Genomic DNA, 21,911 nt, shown 5'->3' with positions numbered 1-21,911 from the left:
CCGTCGCACACAAGATTACATAGCATCTGCACATATATAGCGCCGCTATTCACATAACACGCACACATTGAAAGAGAGAGCCTCATTGTTGCGACTGTGCAACTCGCTTCCATCTATGGAAATTTGCTGTCTGTCTATCGTTCGGTAGTTTGAACAAGAAAACCAAGCTCACGAATGAGAAGCCGTTTACAGTATAGGTGCGTTAATCCGAATATGGTACAATAGTGACACGGTTATAACGGCCACATTTTCCTGCTTCATCAATACGTTCATAAAGCGAAAGCGTTTTACTGCATGCAACATTGCGAACATCGTACACCAGAACATGCGCGTGAAGGAACACCAGTTGCACCGTCCGCTTTATTACTTTGACGTCACAGCGCTGCACGCATATGAGTAAACTTGGCTGGGTCGGAGGTTCCTTCCCCTCACAGCACGTGCGTTCCGCGCACTTGCAACTTTATGTTGCGGTGAACCACGTATAACTTATCACTGCCGTCTCAACGCTCATAGTGCACGCGCACAAGCTATTCTGCCACCATGCATGACGTCTGTAGATTTCACCGCTATGCCTATAGGTTAAAGACAACATTGAGTGGAGTGCAAAGGTCAGCCATTTTGTGGTCTTCACCGGCTGATATGGGGTTCTGTTGACGGTATTCTGGCGCGCTTGCTAAGGCGAGGGGGACACTAGTTTTTCCTTTTTGTTGTGAGGAACGAAGCTGGGAAGAAAGACACCTTCGGATATTGACGTGGGCTGCTTAGTTTATCGAACGAACGCTGCGACGGTACAAAAAACCTGCCTGCCCCTTTATGGATATTTTTTTTAATCAAAGCTTCACATTTCCTCAATAACCCATTTTCACTGCACAGCTATGACGTGTTAGCATTGGATAAAAAGCCTCCAATCACTGAAAAGCAAGTGGCCTTGCTATATATCACCACGTGAGGAGTACATGATCCCATGATCGCCATGATCCCAGCAGTCTTCGCTGGTTTCCTGCTCTTGGCTTCAAAGAGACCTTAAGAAGTGTGCAGATGACAGCCGCATTGTGAGCGTTTGTAGCCGATTATGGTGAAGAGGGCGCTCGTGCTATTGCTCGCAAGCCTTTTTATCCTCAGCTACATCGCAAAGTTTAAACCGGTTTGCCATGCTTTAATAAGTGCAAACGAAACGAGCGCTTATAACCACAGTTGCCTTCAGTGCAGCAGGTTAGAGAAACTATTCGTAAGATGAGACCATTGTAAAAGAACACGATGACTGATAAGCTCTTACGAAGCCAGCAGTCCAGATTACCAGCCTATTGCAATAGCCAACTAGCGCGCTGTATGGGCTGAGTTAAAACACCCACCTGTCCACGCTCATACACCCGTAAATAGCTTCGAAAGGTGGGTTGTTGGGTCAACGAAAAATATGCGAGGGCAAAATAGGACAAAAAAAAAAGGAAACAGACACGACAATATTTCTTCGGCTCTGTTTAATTTCGCACTCACATTTTTTCTCCGTATTTGCCCCCAAGTATTCACACACAAAGTGTGGGGTGCTACACAAAATTGTGATTTATTAACATGCTTCGACGTTGCCTAATAAGAACAGCGAGCACGCTCTCTCAACACCGGTGTCCGTTCGAAGATCCGCAACTTCTGCCGGAACCCGCAATGATGGCGCCGAAGAATACTCCTTCTTGAGGTGTAAACCTCGTCCACCGTGTAAATAAAAGGTCTCCAACGAGCTGCTCCTTGCCGGGTGTCACTCCGTGCTCGGTTTAGTGTTTATCACGGCTTCCACAATGCGCCGGACGTAGTCCTTGGCTCGGTCGCACGACCTGTACGCCTGAGCGCAGTCTTGGCCAATCCACCCTTTGCCAAGTGCTCCTAAGAGGGAGTCAGGCAACTCCGCTACGCCCCTGCGGTGTTGGAAAAGTGAAAAAAAAAAAGAATATATAATGCAGCGCTCTTAGTTGCTCTCTGATCAAGAAACAACCAATTTATTGATTTGTGTGTACTAACGTCCTAAAGCAACACACGGGAAGAGATACGCCGTAATGGAAGGCTCCGTACGAATTCAGGTGAGCGTATGAACCTGTAGATACCGATAAGCGTTCCGCCCACACCGGAATGCGGCCTGTGGTCGGGAGCCCAACCCGCGTCCTCGTGCTGCAGCAGCAAAATGCAAGTGCCACTGGGCCACCACGGCGTTTAACAAAGAACTTTGTAGAAGGCGCAAATATAGAAAGAAACAATGTTCGTCAGCTATAATAAAGAAACATGGAAGAAAAATCATTTGGATCCCACACTCTGCGGGAACCGACGTAAGCGACGCTTTCTGTGCTGTTTGCTTTGATTGACAATAATTAGCACTCATGTTGACAGCGAACTAATGAGGCGTTGTTGTCCGCCATACTTCACAACCTCTGTGAGAGTTTAGAATATTCAATTGCCTCACATGGCACGTCGCAGCATGGCAGAAATATTAAACTAAGCTAAGAGAAAGCGGGATTTTGTTGCTTGCTTTATGGAGGACTACGGTGGCTGTGGAGCCGCTATAGATATCTTTCAGTATTTTTACATACGGCTCGTCTACACCCTGATTCCGTAATGCCTCTATGACTGCTGAGGTTTCGACAGAATCAAACGCTTTCTCGTAATCAATGAAAGCTATATATAAGGGTTGGTTATATTCCGCACATTTCTCTATCACCTGATTGATTGTCTGAATATGATCTATTGTTGAGTAGCCTTTACGGAATCCTGCCTGGTTCTTTGGTTGACAGAAGTCTAAGGTGTTCTTGATTCTATTTGCGATTACCTTAGTAAATAGTTTGTAGGCAACGGACAGTAAGCTGATCGGTCTATAATTTTTCGAGGACCGATCGCAGACGCCGGCACCACCCTCTTAATCCGGTTATCAATATTCACTGCAGTGGCTCGGCCCCATCGAATCCCTCTCCACTTGAGGATGCTCCTCGCCTCTTGTGAGCCGATTAGATAAGACAAGTCGCTCAGTGCAGGCAATGTTATTCGTTTTTCAAGCAAACAAAAGTGAGCTCCTATGCACGAGGGGAACATTTGATTGGTTTGTTCAGACAACCCCGCGAGTGACCGCCCGATGCTTGCGTCGGCGATTACGCAAATTTGACGTCAGGAGATTGGAATAAAAACATATTGGAACAGTTTTACGTTATACGGCGCCAGCACAATTTGATTGCACTCGACAACCCCGCACGCATTAAGCGGGAACGATACGTATAGTTTCGCGGTCAGCTGGCGTTCGATTGTGTAAAAAAGCGAGTATTATTTCTGTAAATTTCTGTAACGAGTAACTTCTAGAACTCAACCGCTTCATACAAGGTTTTTCTGTCTTCTTTATGTATTCTGTCAACGTGTCTCACGTTTTGGCGGAAGATCTACTTCTGCCAACACAGATCTACAACTCCTATTTGTGCCAGATATCGGCATATGCGCCTAAGAGGTTAGAATTGCCAGAGGTAGGTTGTGTTTCCGCTTTGGAAACGGCTCCACACTGGCCCGTGAACAAGGGTGCATGATAGTCTTGCAAATTCTTGGAATCTCACCTTGTCCGCAAATGGTCCGTGCCGCCTATTGTGCCCACTAGCTAACAGGTACCCATGATGTGTCCTGCACGTTAGGAATAAATTGCGATAATAGCCGCTACTATAAATGTTGCAAATATACCATACAGCCCCTTCTGGATTTCCCTATTATGTACGCCCCCCCCCCCCGGATCGCTGAATTCTCTTCCTTTCATTTTCCTAACAACCGCAGGCAATAGCCGCTTTTTCCATACGAGGACGCCACCTCACAGCGCTTTTTCCGTTGATCAGCGCACGCGTGGCGAGAGTAAGAAGGAAATACGCGAGAAACGAAGGTGGCCTATTCTTGTTTTCTTTCCTCGAAACAAGGTTTCTTAATAACTGCAGCCGCTTGTTTTGTCAACGAACCGAGATCTCTCCTGGAAGACGATGGACCACGCGCAGTCTCTTCATGACGTCACTTGCGGAGCAGGCGCTCGTCTGGTCCGCAAGAGCTACTCAGTGCCAGGCGCATGCGCGAATACGCAAGCGCTCGTAAAGCTGCCAGGTGACCCAACTGGGCAGCACTATTCTAAAACACTAGCCTTAGCACAGCCCCGCCGCATAAACAAATAACGTAATGAGCTATAACGTAGGAGCGTCGAAATCCGAGCCAGTTGGTACATCATTTACAGGGAAGGTGTACTTAGATTTAGGTGCACATTAAAGAACCCCAGGTAGTCTAAATTTCCGGAGTCCTCCACTACGGCGTGCCTCGTAATCAGAAAGTGGTTTTGGCAGGTTAAACCCCATAATTTAATTAATTTAATTTACAGGGAAGAACAGTCAAAGAGACGAATGACAAGAGGAGGGAATTCACACCGCAACGACTGGACTAACTGTGCTTTGTTGAAAACAGCACATTCCCTGCAAGGCTAACCGAGCATGCGCAGCACAACCAGCCACAAATACAAGGCAATGGCAAAGGGGAGAGATGCACCGAATCTATCGCGACCGATCTAAAAAAGAAAATTCCTTTTCGAGCAAGCGCACTGAAGTTGCGCTAATGCAATCATCACCATGCAAACCTATGTAACAAGCTTCCAGAATTTCGCGCTTTTCTTTGACCCTGCCTCTGCCAAGAATTATAACATTGCTGAATTCCTTCTCTTTTTCACTGGTCTTTCCTGTAAAGTTACAACGCGCCTCCCAACGACGGCGCAGCAAAAGCGTGCACGTACTACATAATTTCACGGCCGGACTGGATTACGCGTTCGGGCGCGTGTTCCAGACCGGCCGTTGTATTAATTCACCTTCCTCGCGTCCACGCTTACGAAAAGCGTCACATTGACTACACGGGCAAGCGGCCTCTGCCTGCCATCAATGTCGCCTCTTATACAGCGAAGAGAGGTTTCCACGCCAACAACTGCGGCCACGTTTTGGCAAAAGCGGGCTTCCGCTGCTTGTGTTCAGCAACGCGCACTTGTCTGTCGCGCCATTTCTGTAGTACTGAGACGCGGCGGTCGCGAAGGGGTAAGTACAGAGAGACGAACATAACGTATATTCACCTCATGAATCTGCCGACGAAGGTTGTTTTGGAGGATCCCGTACCCAAGGCACGCGCCACCTGGCAGAAGGACCTCTTGTAACACTCAATCTTTTGCATCTTCACGGCTACTTTCAGCCTGTAGTAGGCCATGAGCTGGAAAAACTTCTCTTCCGGAGTTCCGTACAGCGTTCTCCGAACCCGAACGTGTGCCAGAGTGGTGTCGTTACGACCAACTGCAGCATAAAAAGTAAGAAAAAAAAAGAGAGAGCCTTACCACGCGTGCATCTTTACCACAATATATACAGTATATATCTGTATATAGAGTGTCGCAACTATCATGCACCAAGATTTAAAAATATGAAAATGCCACGCAGCTGAACAGAAACAAAGTAACGTTGCTTGCCGTCGCTTGTAAATACTCAGATTATTTTTTTTTTTTTGCATTCCGCCTAATTGTATAATTCGTCTTAATAAATAAATCAACTTGTAGTGTATATATTCGTTTCGCATGCGTTACATCCGCTAAACAACACAAATGTTTCGAACATGAGCAATATTAGAAAAAAAAATCATAATTTTCTAAATTTTGCGCCCGCATCCCACGTTTTTCGCTTGCTTCAGAGACTCGCCCCAGATGCGCCAGAACGCTTTGTACAATGAGCACCCGTAGCCTGAACAAGTGAACGCCACCTACTAAGCTGATCATATAAATTTCTGATATAACCTCGTTGCATAAAGAACGCATTCAGGCCTATTCGTATATATCTGATCCGTGCACGACAGAGATCGAAGAAAATAAATCCTCAATAGGTGTCAAGATTCTGGACTCACGTGATCCACAGGAGGCATGGCAAATTAATGTCGCCAAATACAGCATTACCGCCGGTACGACCAGCTTGCAGCTTACAAACATGTCGAAAGGCGAGCGTCTTCTGTAAGAATCCTGCAGGCTTTCACTTCAGAGTTTGCTGCCCGTATCGTCTTCAGAACGAGTAACACGTGGCCACGAAGTGACGCTGAAACGAACCAAGCATTGTAACACCTCGCGCTATCGTCGGTATATTGTGGCTGAAAGGCGAGCATTGCTGGACAAAGAAAGCAACAAACAAACAAAAAAAGAACGAGAAATCTGATTTGCCTTACCTGTCGGATCAAGCAAACCACTGCAAACACGAGGCGGCGTTGAAGCGACTAAATTCCATGCCGGGCCGATGTCTACGATAACTCTCCAGAACATCGACCATCGACGCAGAATCAGTGTGGGACAGTCAAAGGGAGGAGCTTGGTTCCAACAGCAGTGCGACACGACTTCCTCCTGCCAATGATTTTTTCACGCAGCCGTGCCACCTCTTTTTAATTCTTTATTTAGTCGACGTCATCATCTTCTGGACCACGTGCATTCTTTTTCGGGAGAAGGGCAGGGGTGCAAGCGCAGTGAGGTTCTATGGTTGCGAGGCGAGGATGTTGGATATCTTTAGCCTACAGTGCTAACACTTATCACCCCCTCCTCGCCGACCTGCCTGTCCTTGAAGGCACCCTGCGCTTCCAGTGAAATGCCTGAAGGAGGCGAGGGCGGTACGAGCCTCGTATCACCATACAAAAATTGGAGGGTATTGTTCCCACGGACGAGCCAGCTTGCCCTGTCTAACCCCTGCGCATTCTATGGAATAGGATGATACGAGTAGCTCATGGTGGCTGCTTTGTATTGGAAACTTTTGTCCAACTAGAGAAAAACGTCCGTTGGAAAAGAGCCCTCAAAATTTATTTTGGCGACCCCCCCTTGTTTTTTCGAGAGTAAGCGCGAGCACAAAGCCATTCCAAGAATTTATTCCAAGAATTCATGTCCCCCTTATAGTCACCCCACACACCTACTTCGGCTCACTTGGCTAACCCGGAAAGGAATGTACATCGTTGTCATTCGTGGGAACCCTGAAGAATAGACATGTGCGCAGGGTACCGCGATGTTAAAGGCAAAGCTGTTAGATATTGTGTTCTCCCAGTCAGTGGTCCGAGAGAATTTCGGTTAGAAAATACCTATTTCGCGCATGCGCAGCAGAGTTTTTGAATGGTCGATTCGAAGTGGACGTTAGGTATGTCACGGGTGATGTGTGAAAAAAGCTGGAAGAATTTCAGATAATAAGGCGCGTTTCGGGGAAAAAAATGCCAAAATTTTGGCATTGGGGTCTTTGGATTGTATAACGTCCTTCGCTAAATTCAGCAATGGAACTTGATAGGATATTCAACAGTGCGTTGTTTAAGAACTATCTGACTTAGGATGGCACTTCGCAAGTAAGTGCACTTCAGTGGACTGTATGCTGGAGAAATTCAAACGTTGCAGGTGCTTCGGGGCGTCATGTTGTCATATTTATGTGAATAGGTTGTTTGTCCTCTTAATCCTTGCCTCGAGAATAAAATGTTTTCCGCTTGCAAAATACCAAATATATCTGGATTAAATTTTGTAGAAGTAGAGCGTAGGTTGTAAAAAGTATGCTCGAAAATATTCTATGCTATAGGCGGGTCGGGGGCGCCGTTGGAAACTTTCAATATGCCTTCGAGGGCACTAAATTAAATGTTAGAAATGCTGCCGCAAGGGAAAGCCAACTTACGTCTAACTGGAACCTTACACGTATACACAAGAAACTCAAAGTATACTACCAATTTCAGGAAGGTTAATTTGATGGCGTTAATTGTACGCGCGGTTGCGTGCATCCATCGCCATCGGTGCAACAGTTTTCTGCCATCCTCAGTTGAGTTAATAATGCAGCGCTTCATTAGTTGCTTGTGGGCACAATATAGATTATTACTAGGTAAATATATCTACTGTTTATGTGGGGCAGGAAGCAAAAAAAAAAGGCCCGTGCGTCGTCGTGTAAGATATGGCAAGGGCTTTGCTAGTTTTACTTCATTATGCAGTGCAGCTACATCTTCCCCTCTGAGAGAAAAACATACGACTCGCTACACCCTCAGAGAGGATCACGCTCGGAAACCTGAGCGTGAGGAGGCACATATTAAAATGACTTTCTTGCAAGTATGGCTATGATTCTCAGTGCCTGCTGGTATAGGTGCGTGCAAGGTGCATGTTTACACCAAATCTGAAGGCGTACCAGAGTTTAAATACGAATAGTGGGATGTTGGTTCAGCAGTAACACGTTCTTAGGAGACCTGGAGGTTGAGAGCTTTGGAACCTAATTAGGTTATATACCTCGTCATTTTCAGCACAGTTTTTCTGTGTGAAAAAGAACATGAACTTGATACAGCTCGCTATAGATCAAAATATTTGGCTATGTTGTGCCGTGATCGTATTATATAGAGGTACACACTTTGTTTCCCTGAAAATTGCATTGGGGTTTTACTGCCTAAAAGATGTTTGGCTCTCAGATCAGCGCTTTTTCAGATCAGATCATCTCTCTTCATACAAAATCAGAATGCCAAACAGTCTTTACGCAAAGAAAACATGTGTTAGGTTGATGGGTATCTGCTTACCTCTAATGCCAACGTTTAGCTAGTTTTTGAATAAACTGTATTTTATATTGAAGCTTAGACTGTCCTTTTTTATGTAGCTTTTACTCTGCACTTTTTTGTAGAATACGTGGGCTCAATAAAATAGCATTATCAACGCATTCCTTTAGAATAGTCGGAGTGCGATCTAACGTTACTCTCGGGATTAATGAAAGCTGTATTTGGCCGGCGTATCTATAGAATAATCAGTTTAACCTTCAGTTATCAGGTGAAAAGTGTGGGGATGGCGCACAGGTAAATCACTTGCGAGCGCATGTTATGTACAAAGTCCAAGTCCAAAAAAAAAAACAAATATTCGCGTCGCATCTAACGCCGCGCGCTGACAAAAGCAGCGGGTTTCTATGGGACTATGTTATCTAGTCAGCTGTCTTGATGAACTCTGTGTGCAATTAGGCGGAAAAGCGGTTCACAAGCGTTGTAAAAGTGTCCACGGTCGATCGGCGATGCGCTAGGTATGAAGTCTGCAAAAACGGAGTGTGCCTTCGCCGTATAACTTTGGTTCCTTGACAGGCAAGATGGCGGACCTTCGCGCAACTCTGCTGCCTTTGGTAGCATATACAGTAATTCTAGCCCTTAGCATGGCGCACCACCATGGCTGCATGACGGCTGCAAGAAAATTACGTGGTAACCGAAAAAAAAATGTTTTAAAGCGAAGCTTTCTTTGCTCTTCCTTCGATTTCCCACTACTGCTGCTGCTGCTGTGGGCTGCTGTCGCGCACACCGCGTCGGGGGGTGGTTCAGAGCGAATAAGAGAGGAAAGAGGATGGGAGAAACTCGTTTTCACCCCACCGCGTCGAATGTGCACAATGCCCTCTGGAGCTCCCTGGCCGTCGCCACATAGCCGCTTGACAGCTGTAATTAACCGTGACTCCCCTCAGAAGCATTGCAGAAACTGCAGCGCTTCCCTTTCTACTAACGTGCGAGGCCAGAGGGGACGCAGATAAAGCTGTAGACAGAAGAAGAGGAGGAGACGAGGCAGTTCCCGTATAAGCGAGCTGGGGGAGGCGACGTGATAAGGCAACGAATTCCCATTATTATACGACCGCGGTTGCTGGGAAACAGGATAAGCTCAAGTTCGAGGTAAGTACCTCGTACAGCCCTTAACTGTACAGCCCCTTGACCCTCCCGACTACAAGGGGAGATACGCCTCTCCCGTTCACGGCAGCTACCACGAAGAAGCCCCAAAGGGGGCCTCTTCGCTGAAGGGGGCCTCGATTGGGGGCCTTCGCTGAAGGGGTGACTGAATGACTTGAGAGGGTCAGAAAGCGAGCTCGTTGGTGTGCATCTATGCTAGAAAAACAGGGTTGAAACACAGAACGGCAGCTGACTGCCAATGGTTGCTTTATTGTGCGCATACAAATATATAGCTTGAAAAGGAGGAAAGGGCGAAGGAAACATAGGGGGGGGGGAGTTAAAATTCCAGTCGCGCATGGGTCTGACAGTAAAAACTAACAAAAACATAATGATTAGTCAATGACTACTCAATAGATGTCTGTATTCCTTGTCGATGAGAATGACTGAAGGAAAGCTTACGCGAATCGGGCCTTTGCGCATCATCGTGAAGGTTGCAAAGATTTCACGTGCTCAATTGTTTCGGTATTGGCGCAGAACCTCTGTGTCTTGCATTCGCAATTGGCGCAATGGACGGCGAGATTACTCCCATTTTTGTTTTTGGCGCAGCACGCACATTCTCGCAACCGGTCGTTTCAGACACCGTCCGGTGTGCCCGATATACGTTTTGCCACATGTGGTGGGAATCTCGTAGGCGACTTCCTTGCTACACTGCGCAGGACGCGAGGTGTGACCCTTACTGCAGGCACCATTGTGGGGTTGACTGGCGTTCACTTTTCTGCACAAGGAGCCGAGAAGGCAACACGAACCCCAGCAAGCCCGGCCATTTTCCAAGGCCTCACCTTCACTAAAGAACTTCCTGTAGAAGAAGTTACCCGCTTTCTTGACCTGAAGCTCCTCGTCAGCAACAGCCACATCTGCTGGGAATACGCCCCTCGCTCCAAGAAGCACTACTTCCCTTCACGTCGTTGCTTAGTGGTTGCTTAGTGGTTATGGTGTTGGGTTACTAAGAACGAGGTCGCGGGATCCAATCCCGGCCACGGCGGCCGCATTTAGATGTGGACGAAATGCGATAACGTCCGTGTACTTAGATTTAGGTGCACGTTAAAGAACCCCAGGTGGTCGAAATCTCCGGAGTGCCCCCCTACGGCGTGCCTCATAATCAGAAAGTTGTTTTGGCACGTAAACCCCATAATTTAAGAAACTTCGTGTGACTTAGAAGAATTGTTCACTGAAGTACGGCCTTATTATGAGAATTTACAACGCCTCATAGTATATATAGGAGACTGTTCTTTTTTTTTTCACAGCCTGGGTCCTTTCGCACCACCAAAAATCTGGCGTCCCTCGGTGGTGTAATCTTCGCTATCACTAATACTGCTTCTCCTTTCCGGTGAAACTGCAGACTGCCTTCTTTGTTTTCTTTTTCTGTGAGTTCGAGTATAAGCGCTGCTACGCACGACTGCTGTTGATTCTGATTTCGAGGGAATTCGGCTTTACCTCATTTAGGTTACTGAGTGAAATATACAGGGTGCCCCAACTATCATGCACCAAGGCTTAAAGAAGAGCCGTTGTGTTACTCGAAGGAAACCTAGTGCTTATTGTTTCCAGTACAGTAGAGCCACCGCCAGTAATTCCTTCGTTAGTGAGATTTAATTCGGCAATTGCAATTAATTATCTAACTCGACAAGTACTGTCATAATTGTCAAAGTGTCAATAAGGCATTTGTCATCATAATCATCATCATCATCAGCCTGCCTACGCCCACTGCAGGGCAAAGGCCTCTTCCATACTTCTCCAACTACCCCGGTTAGGGTACCCCGGTCATGTGCTAATCGTGGCCATGTTGTCCCTGCAAACCTCTTAATCTCATCCGTCCATCTAACTTTCTGCCGCCCCCTGCTACGCTCCCCTTCTCTTGGAATCCAGTCCGTAACCCTTAATAACTATCGGTTATCTTCCCTCCTCATTACATGCCCTGCCCATGCCCCCCATTTCTTGTTCTTGATTTCAACTAAGACGTCATTAACTCGCGTTTGTTCCCTCACTCAATCTGCTCTCTTCTTATCCCCTTAACGTTACACCCATCATTCTTCATTCCATAGCTCGTTGCGTCGTCCTCAGTTTAAGCAGAACCCTTTTCGTAAGCCTCCAGGTTTCTGCCCCGTAGATGATTACTGGTATGACACAGCTGTTATACACTTGAGGCATTTGTAGGCGCCCCCAAATGACATCTAAGTGCGGTGTTTTCAGCGACGTACTAATTGCCTACAATTTTATCCGACTGGCAGAGAAACTCCACGAAATATGAAAAATACCACGTGACTGCGCTCCCACTCACATCATAAAGCAGCGCCCTCAAATAAGCTGATTGAAAGCAACTGCATTGCCTGTCGCAAACCCGAAGAGACAATGCATCACCTTGATAATGGATACGGAAGGAGCACAAACAGCAGGTTTCGCGGCTTCGCAGCTGTTCCTTCCTCTCATTTCTACGTCACACTTACTATCCGACTCTCAAGGCCGACTGATCACATTGATAACAAGAGCCCCTTGATAACACGGCCGAGGTGCCGCTATGACCACACACGAAACGGGAACAGCAATGTAATAGGCACAGAACGTTTCGAAATCCTGACTTCATGCTCGCGCCGCATCGAAAGAGTGCACGCCCGGCTATATTTCGCGCCAGAAACTTGCTTCGGACCAAAGCCCAATTAAAGTGACGGTATTATTTCTCACGAGAGCGTATGCGTGCAGCAAAAAGAGGTTCGTGACAAAAAAAAAAAAATAGGCGAAATAAACAAACCGCCAAGCGACCCACGTGTAGAGAAAGGGCAAAACTGATGCGTTCAAGAAAGTAAATATACCATTTCTAAATGAGCCCGAATTGGCAATCGGAACACCTGCGCAAAAGAAAAAAGAAAAAAAAAGATTTCAGTGTGCCCTTATTATCTATGAATTCGTAAGCTGCGGTGAACACCAGCTGCTGCCTAGAGGACGTGTTCGAATAGGGACAGCGACGCCCAGTACTGTATCCGTTTTATCACATCTTCAGTGACTTTCTTGATGACCGACGCCAGAATTCTACGGCAGACATCCTGTTATCCTTGCTTTGAACTAATCTGACGTCCGTCTCGATCATGTAAGCACGATCTTTCACATAACCCCAAATAAATAAATTGAGTGGAGAGAGGTCAGGCGACCTATAGCCAGCCAATTTACAGGCCCGTGCACGCCTTCCAATCTATTGCGCATGAAAAGCCGCATCTAGCCAGTTTCGAGCTCGGCTGCTGCTGTGTGCGGGTGCCCCATCTTGCTGATACCATAGCAGTGGAAGACGTGACAGCGGAACTTCGTTTAGAAACGCATCCACTACTCCTTCAAGGATGTGGTCCACGTAACGCTGTCTAGTCAGTGTGTGATCGAAGATGGGACCGATTATAGCACCGGCGTAAATTCCGCACCACAAATTGAACGACCACTGGTACTGGTGCCGATTGCGCTTTACCCACTGTGGATTGGAGTCACTCCAATAGTGTGCATTATGCAAATTTACTTGGGCGTATCTGTGAAAATTGGCTTCATCTGTGCGCATGGTGTTGCTCAAAAGTTACGCTGACTCATCGGCTTTTGTGAGGACCCGATTCGAGAAATCTAGAGGATTCTACAGATCCCTACCTTCCAAGCTAGTTAAGGTGGTACGGGTGAGAGGCCGTCATTTAGAATCCTCCAAACTGATGAGTTGGAAATTGGTACCTGGGCGACCCCGTCCCGCACTCTAGCGTGAGGGTTTGAGGCCATAAATGCTAGAACATCCGTGCGTTGGCTAGGCCGCAAAGATGGCCCTCCGCCGATGTTTCTTGAGGCTGCCGGTTTGACTCAGGCTTTCATGATTTCTAATAATATAGTCGATGCGTTTGGTCTACCGCCACACTTTAATGACTGTTATGTACTTGCGGCCTTCCTCTTGTTCCCATTTGGTGCTCCCAAGGCAAGGATCATGTTAACCTACTGCTAAATACATGGCCACCGAGACGAAACAAAATGCACCTTTAAACATTTGCAGTGACGTCAATTCGCTTTTTTTTGTGATAGGTTCCGTGGCAAAAAAAAAAAAAAACCCTCCGTGCACTTTATCTACGCTAAGACAACAGCTATCATAGCTCATTTCTAACACCAAACGCGACGTGCTACTTCGGCCTGGGCGCGGCAGATAAGGCACTAGCTCGATCACGATGTTGTTGTTTTTTTTTTTGTCTTTATTTCGTTTATTTCGTTCTGGCTAACTCAGCGGGAGTTTGTTCGAGGGCGCTGCTTTATGATGCGGGTGGGAGTGCAGTCACGTGGCATACTCCACATTTCGCGAGGTTTATCAGTCGGAAAAAGTTTGTACAGAATTAGTACGTCGCTGAAAATACCGCAGTTATATGTAACTTGGCTGTGCCTGCAAATGCCTCATTCACACCTTGATAATTAGGATAGTACATCTCGAGTTAGATAATTAATTACAATTACATAATTAAATATCAGTAACAAAAAAATTACTGGCAGCTACTCCACTGTACTGGAAACAATATGCACTAGGTTTTCTTCGAGTAACGCATTGCCGTTCTTTTTAAATCTTGGTGAATGATAGTTAATTGGGACGTCCTGCATATGTTTATGACCTCTGCATTCAAGTGACGATGTTTCCATCCCTAATAAATGTTGTAAATTATTAGAAGTGGTTTTTTTTCGTGAGTCATTAGCATAGCTTTTTGGAAGGAGAAGCAATGCTGAGACACGTATCATTCACATGCATTTCACATGCCGTTGGTAAAGTCCTTGCCGAAGGGGTCACTGAAGTCTACAGGATTCTTTTTTTTTCAAGGCAAAAAAAAAAAACAAGAAAAAAAACACGCGAAGCAATTTGAAGCGAGATGAACATATAGAAACATATTCATTCTCTAGGCATATGCTATCTATACCTTTAGAAATAATTGTTAATTGTCTACTTTCGTCTCTTTCAAAAATATAATAAGCTTTATCCTGTGTATAATTTAAATATATTGTATATGTGCATGGTGTTTACAGTGAAAATTTAAAAGAATGTTGAAGTCAGAAAATGGTGCTTCTTATGAGCTTGTCCTCCTATTGTCAGAGTTTGCAGAAATAAAGCGTAAGTATGAATTCAAATTCGTGCACGCCCGCGCCAACAATGATGCAGTAAGCTATTAGCCACAATAACATGTTAAGCATCGCGCAATGTAGACGCGCGATCTCCAAATATTGGCAAATCGTCTTAGCTGTCAATTTTATTTTTTGTAGTTTTTCTGGTTGCTCAATTCTGAAACCTAAAATCGCAACTTATAATTCGAAAACGTTCGCTTCGCGCGATACGCTTCGATATGTGGGCGGGTCAGGTCAGCGTGCAGCTGCGTTCCCAACAACGAAACCGAAACAAAAAACGACTTAAGTTCTGGCGCTTTTTCGAATTAAGTAAATGCATCATTAGATTTAATTGTAACGTTACTTTTTTTTAATAAGCAGAGGGTTAATGCTGTTGTCGTTAAGATAACGTTTTGCGAGTAGTTCTCGCGCATGGCTTAATTTGAAGCCGAATATTTTTTTTCTGTTGCAAACAATGAGAAAGTGTATGGAGTGCGTGCGTGTGTGCGTGTAGTTGGTCTGCGCTAGACATGGAAGAAGCTTGCGGAGGGGTGTGCTTATCGGGTGGCCAGCGCAGTGGGCGTGATTGTGCGGGACACTACGGCCGTTTCTTAGTGCCGTGCAGTGACTGTGGTTGCATAATGACTCTAATGAGTTGTTTTCAGTGCATTGCCCTTTGTTTTGGCGATTGCAAGTCGCAAATTGCATGAATGGTTGCTTGCTAATCCTCACTAGTTTTGCCTTTTTCCTCCAACACTTTCCGCACGCATATCTAGACACAGTGATTGACACCTGCTGTGCATTGAATTTTTGCTTGTTGTTGTGTCAGAAATGCGACTAGCCAAATTATTTGGAATGTTTCCTGTTCGAGTGTGCTCGCGCTATAGCACACTTCATCCTTGTGTTATTCGCGCGGCTTCAAGCCGGAACTTCGGAAAACGAAGTGAAAGGAACTGACCATTTGAACTGACTTATTGTCCAGTTGCCAGCTTATACAGCGATTTTTCGGCTGTGCGTTGTGTTTTTAGCTGGTTGCATGAGTAAATTGAACAATCATTCAGTTACTCCAGTTGAACGTTTTCACCTGTGAAAGAATACTTTTGCGCGCGCTGTATTGTTTTAGTATTTGGTACACCAAAGCATACGTGCTTACAACTGCAAGTTCGGTAAAGCTTTGAGAAGAAACTTTTGTTTAAACGCGCTTAATGTAGCTCAGGTTTAACATGTTATCCTATGAAAGCTGACACGCGCGAAGCAAAAAGAAAAAAAATCAACGCTCAGCCTTGGTGATTCGAGCAGCTATGTGGAAGCTTTAATATTTCAGTTTTCATTCGCTTGAAAGGCTATTTGTTCTTGCGAACTAAATTTCATACCAAAACAAAATGTTGTGTTGTATTGTTTATTTGATGTTGTGTGGCTGGTGTGTGCAGTTATCAAAATGTTTTGAGCAAGTGAATATTTAAGTAGAAAAGAAAAGCAGTTGTGTGTGGTGTGCATCTATGCACACAAGAAACGTACGAGCAAGCATTAACTTGCAGCTCCCAGTGACTGGTCTGTAGTGGTCATTAGACGTTAGAACTTCTCACTTACATTGCAGTTAACCTTTGACTGTTCAGATTTACTGATTAGTACATCCATTGTTTGCCCTTGTTCGTAAGAAGTTGTGTCTAATGATCTCAGCTATGTGTTATAAATTGGATGTTGATGAACCTGAACACATGTAATCTGAAAAGGGCTAATAAGAATAGTCATAGGGAAAATGGGCTTCTGAGCAGCCTTAATTAAATTGGGGTTGCTGCACACAGTAGGCATGAGTAATATATACAAATGTTCTTTTATAGATATCAGATAGCACTAATGTGTGGCCTGTATATGGTCATTTCTTTTTACAAAGTTGATTATCACCCTAAGTTTGTACAGTTGCCATTCATTTTAGTAGCGAATTCTTCCAATTAAAACACGACAAAAGAAGTGCTGGGCTAAGCAAGAAAGCTTTATTTAGTATATTAATATATAATTTTCAAGGAAGCATTATGGCAAGCCATAGGAATATATCACTACAGCCATCCAGACACACTCATCTTTTTATTTCCTTGATGCAGAAACAAAGGTCACTACCTGGCTGTGTCGGTATTGTGACTTCATATGCCCTACTAAGCATTGCCTGGCCATTCATGAAGCACGCCATATGGATGAGCACACAGAGAGGTAACTGAAACTTTGTGTAGAGAAGATAGCAAGACAGCATGCTAACATAAGTGTATCCAATTAACGATTTACAAACACTCGTAATGTTGCGAGTGTCCAACTGTACCTGGTGATTAGGTTGATTGTGTGTGTGCGTGCGTGCGTGCGTGTGTGCGTGCATGCATGCATGCATGCATGTTGTAGTGTTGTCAAGGCAACAGAGAATTGGTCAGTCTTTAACTTATGATGTTGCCTTTACTAAATATTTAAGGAACCTTGTAAGAGTATTTCTGCAGTGAACTTTTCTGCCAATTTTTATGGTAATAGGAAGATATCGGATTTGAGCATTGAATCAAATATTGCTATTCTATTTGTTTTAGTGTGATCTTTCTTTTTTTAAGTAAGAACTTAATGATGACAGTAACAGAAAAGACGACTTCTACACTTCAATACATCTAATGCTACATACAAGTCACTTCAACTGAACCCCCTGTAAGTGATCATGAGTGGCAGCAGAAAAAGACACTGTGACCAAGTGCTTGAAATTGTTAGGCTATAAGTATTTTGCGTTGGTCTAAAAAAGAATTGTGTCAGTTGAATACTTCAGGTCATGTTAAAGTTGCAATGAATGTATCACCTTCAGAACAAAGGTTTGTACTAGATAAATGTACTCGGTTTGAAGGCATCAGGAGAATAAGCAACCTTTCAAGAATCTAGAAGCTATCGCAAAAAATTTTTTGTGCATGCAATTTTGAGTAAATACTTCCTCGACAGCAATGCTGGCTCCTGCAGCAGACAGTCTTCCATGCAGAGAATGGATTGTTGAATTGTCGAGGTGCTGCTTTGAGATATTGGAATTCACAAATGTTCACAATTACCAGCTGTAGTTGCTTAGCAGATCTCGGTGCCATTGTGCCATATTATCAAAGGTTCAGCTATCAGCTGTGCTGACCACATTTCAGTGGGTCTGCAATGCAGGAGCATTTATTTGTATTTTCTCATTCTCCCCAGTCCAATTTTCTTGCTCTGCATGAAATATCTCGCATTTCTGTGCATGCCATGATGCCTGTGGAACTACTGTGCGATATTATACTCCTGTTAACTACTACTTCATCATCACACCATTTTTGTAAAGCATATGTTTGTTTCTTTACCTTGCATTAAGAATTTCCCTGTTGCTGAATTACGTACAGCACAGGTGCCCTTGTGCACTCCTCTGCTGTTGCACTGTACTGATGTATACGTGACTGCAGCATAAATTTTTGCCTTGTTTTTTTGCGGTTGTAATTGTTTCGTCACCTGCAGCCCTGTCCCCTACACCTGTAATGACAGACTTGACGAGTACAAACGAATAGCAACACCTTTTCTCTTTCTTTCTTTTTCTTTCGAAGGATGAACAGACAGCTTGCCTGGCGCCAGTCAGGCATGGTGGTTCGCTGGAACCCGGAGCGCTCGTTTCGGTGCACCGTGTGCGGCAGGGGCTTCAACCAGAAGATGAACCTCGCGAGGCACATGCAGCGCCACACCGGCGAAAAGCCGCATCAGTGCCACCTGTGCCCCAAGCGCTTCAACCAGAAGTGCAATCTTGAGCGACACATACGCTGCCACACGGGCGAGCGACCCTTCCACTGCACCTTCTGCCCCAAGAGCTTTAACTCCAAGTCCAACCTGAGTCGTCACGAAGCGTGCCATCTGGTGCATGTGCCTGAAATGAGCGTAGTCAGAAATACGGCCGAAATGGCTCTGGTCCCCAACTTCAACATTTGAAACCACAAGGAATGGAAGAGTTGCTGCATTGACCTGTTGTGTTGACTATTAATGTTAATGAGCGTGTACAGACGCCACAGCCATTTATAACACATTTACGTGGCTTTCAACTCTTGCACCACCACCTGGTAGTAACTGTCAGCATTATTGACGTTGTTGCACACGTTCACCACAGCCGGGTAAACCTCCTGCTGCATGTGCACATAACCCTGCTCATAACACAGTAGTTGCTGCCAGAGTATTGTGGAAGTGTTTAAGGCTGTGCTCTTTCTAACTGTCATAAATAGTTTCGAGTTTTGTAAGCTTCTCTTCAAAAGTTCCCAAGTCATGATAGGCATAACCTCAGCTAACTTTTGAATCTAGAGTAAGGTTTGTGTCAAATCCACAGTGCTCTAACATTCTGGAGGGTGAAAACATGTTCTCATTCCTGCACAAAATTGTGTGCACCATCTGTCTCATGCAAGCCCCATCATGTAACTCGCAGAAGTTCCAGTCAGACATGTAGTGGCACAAGTTGTGGCCTTGTAACACTGAGAAGACTGTACGTGTGTGTGATGTTATGTGTTCGAGTTCATGCGGCAGGTGCTAATGGTGCTAATGGCACTAATGGCGTCTGGATTGTCACCTTCTCTCATTTAGCATTATGTGGAGTAAGATTGCTTCATTGCAGTCTTTGATGAGATACGTGAAATCTGCATGATAGGATTATGGCAAAGAAAGGTTGTGAGCCAACATGCAAGGGTGCTAAGGGGTGATTGTGTTGCTGGAGCCAGCAAATAGAGGCATCAAGAACAACAATATTGGTTGTGAGAAGTCGTAGCTGTTGATATTTAATTTTCTGTGATGTTGTTCAAGAAATTTTCTTCACATGGTCTAAGGATGCTGGCCATAAATCTGCACTTTGGCACTGCATACTCAGTGTCACTGATTTGCTCGGCTCAGAAAAACGGTACTTCTGAGAGGTTCCTAGGCTGCAACAGCTTATATTATACACTGAAGCTATTCACTCAAGTGGAATAATGACCTTAACACCATACCTAATTTAAGGGGCACTTCATGCTTTGCTTGCGTTGTTTTGAGTTTTTAATTTAGTCTTGTTTTATGGTTACATATGTGAATTATTACATGTGTAGCAGTAAAGTGAAAATGATCATAACTGCCGCGCATCTTGTCTACTTGAATCCTCTTGCAAATAAGCAGGAATTGTCAATGTATATTTACAACTACTTCATAAGGAGGAGCTTATGCAATTTTCTGTCATCTTTATTATAATTGTTTTTCTCATGTTGATACCTTTCTTTGCAGTGCAATATCATAGAATTGTGTACAGTGTTCTATTTTGTTTAGTTTCAAAGCCATGCTCGCTTTGAAGTGGAGGCAGGGCCAAAGTGATACAAGCTGGTCATTATATGGAGTGGTAGCTTTTCTTTTTTTACCAAGCTCTGGCCAAGGGGTTTTTCTTTTTCTTGGCAGGATGTCACAGAGACGTGCAGTTAAATTTACAGCTACAGCTGTGCATTTGCTGAGGGTTCATGAATCATTTTGCTTTGTTACAGTGCCTCTTTTGCTTTAACATGTTGCACGCTTATTGAAACATAGAAATGTGATTGCCGTGAGGCCCTTCTGAAGTACCAGAGCAATGCTTGTTCAAGAAAACTACTTGTTTAGACAGTATGTTGTGTAAGGAAAAAGGTCAAAATTCCCAAATTGTGCCAGGATATCCTGTATATTTATATCACTATTTTCATAAGCTGCTTACTCATCGTTACATAAGCTTGGGACATTTAGGAGTGTGCACTTATACACATGCTTTCGTTTCGTAGAAAAGTCAATGTGCGATCACTCTACTTCTCACTTGTGTGCAGTTCTTTCGTTTTGACTTATTGGCATAAGAGATGCCTGGCATTTCCTGCTCACATTTTTTTTACACCTAGTTGTGGTGGTACTTTTTGTTGGCTTGCATGTTTAGAAGCACGCAGTATATTAATGTTTTGCTAATGTCTTTCATGCATATATATCGTGCATACAGTTATCTTTAGTAATTGTTTCGTTTAGAATTTTGTTATTTGTTCGTGTTTCTTGCTACCCAAGTTTATTTCTGTTTATAGGCTGTTGCTATGCACAGTTTGCAAGGCTGCAGCTGTGCAACCATATACTGGTCATGAGTATAGTTAGATATTGTTTTCGACTTGTTTCGTTTAGACTATGAAAGTGTTCTATATGCAAATTTGTTTATTATTTCATTCTTCTTTTGAAATTTTTGTCTAGGATTTATTCCTATTTTCAATGTTGATCTTCACGCTATTGCTGTGTTCAGATTTTTTTTTTTTATAGTGTTCAGCGTTTCTTGTTGCTTTTGAGTGTTCAAAATCTTTGCGGCTGTTTGCCGTTGTTGCATTACTTGTAACCTCGTTAAACTTTACCAGAAGCCCTTGTGCCAGTCAGGCTTTTGGTGTTAACTACTAGTCGTTTCAGTTTTCTTGGGTCTATGTTCATCAAAACGTTTTTTGTGTGTGCAAGAAGAAATAAATGCAAGCACTCTGTTTCAACCGTCGTTATGTTTTTAAGCACACCAAAGAGTGTGAATATATCTGCGATATTTATATTTTTCATTGTGCAGGCACATGGAAGTAGAAAAATTAAGACTTTCTTGAGGCCCAGTATGTTGTGTGTCATTACATCCAGCCAGAGTTGCTCTTTATTGAAAGGCATAAATTTTGGCTGGAGTGTGTGTGTGATTGACATGCTACTCTGTGTAGGGTGGAAGCAGGAGATCAAAATATTATTAAAAAAAAAATTGAAACTGCATGAGGGAAACTGACGCTTACTGGTAAGAAAATGGGAAAATGAGAAATTTGGTATTTCTGTCAAATCAAATGGCACGAGAAAAAAACTCGGCCTATTGCACCTTTATGGGTAAGGCATGGAACTCAAGACATCGCATAGCCTCAGAGGAATGTGAAAAGTCTTCATTTGGCACTCAGTACCAGATCATCCATCACATCATGTGGAGCATTAAAGTATGTTTTCCTGTTTCTGATGAACCGCAACTGTTTGAGCAGGAATAGATGGTTGACCCTAGGAAGCAGACACAACTTTTTGTACATCCCATGTTCAGTCTATGTGGATGTTGAAGC

General features: G+C 44.3%; 2 protein-coding genes across 2 annotated transcripts; one reads left to right on the top strand and one right to left on the bottom strand.

The window, feature by feature from the left end:
* Nucleotides 1-1,471: 1,471 nt before the first annotated feature.
* LOC142579114 (uncharacterized) lies at nt 1,472-6,154 on the bottom strand. The gene is made up of 3 exons (XM_075688996.1): nt 5,914-6,154; nt 5,102-5,315; nt 1,472-1,907 (listed from the first exon to the last, which is right to left on the bottom strand). Exons 1-3 carry the CDS (start codon nt 5,993-5,995, stop codon nt 1,751-1,753), a joined length of 453 nt encoding a protein of 150 aa, XP_075545111.1. The 5' UTR covers nt 5,996-6,154; the 3' UTR covers nt 1,472-1,750.
* Nucleotides 6,155-15,336: 9,182 nt separating this feature from the next.
* On the top strand, nt 15,337-21,323 carry LOC142579115 (uncharacterized). The gene is made up of 2 exons (XM_075688997.1): nt 15,337-17,028; nt 18,399-21,323. Exons 1-2 carry the CDS (start codon nt 17,009-17,011, stop codon nt 18,772-18,774), a joined length of 396 nt encoding a protein of 131 aa, XP_075545112.1. The 5' UTR covers nt 15,337-17,008; the 3' UTR covers nt 18,775-21,323.
* The last annotated feature ends 588 nt before the right edge of the window (nt 21,324-21,911 follow it).

The sequence above is a fragment of the Dermacentor variabilis genome, chromosome 4, assembly GCF_050947875.1.
Source record: "Dermacentor variabilis isolate Ectoservices chromosome 4, ASM5094787v1, whole genome shotgun sequence".
Classification (NCBI taxonomy): Eukaryota; Metazoa; Arthropoda; class Arachnida; order Ixodida; family Ixodidae; genus Dermacentor; species Dermacentor variabilis.
This window is presented reverse-complemented; position numbering and strand designations above follow the sequence as displayed.

Excerpts from the sequence above, each read along its gene's own strand:
- LOC142579115 (XM_075688997.1), top strand. The coding sequence starts at position 17,009 with ATGGATGAGCACACAGAGAG. Across the intron at positions 17,029-18,398 it reads ATGGATGAGCACACAGAGAG|GATGAACAGACAGCTTGCCT; the intron begins GTAACTGAAACT and ends TTTCTTTCGAAG.
- LOC142579114 (XM_075688996.1), bottom strand. The coding sequence starts at position 5,995 with ATGTTTGTAAGCTGCAAGCTGGTCGTACCGGCGGTAATGCTGTATTTG. Across the intron at positions 5,316-5,913 it reads CCATGCCTCCTGTGGATCAC|TTGGTCGTAACGACACCACT; the intron begins GTGAGTCCAGAA and ends TTTATGCTGCAG. Across the intron at positions 1,908-5,101 it reads TTCGTCGGCAGATTCATGAG|GGGCGTAGCGGAGTTGCCTG; the intron begins GTGAATATACGT and ends CCAACACCGCAG.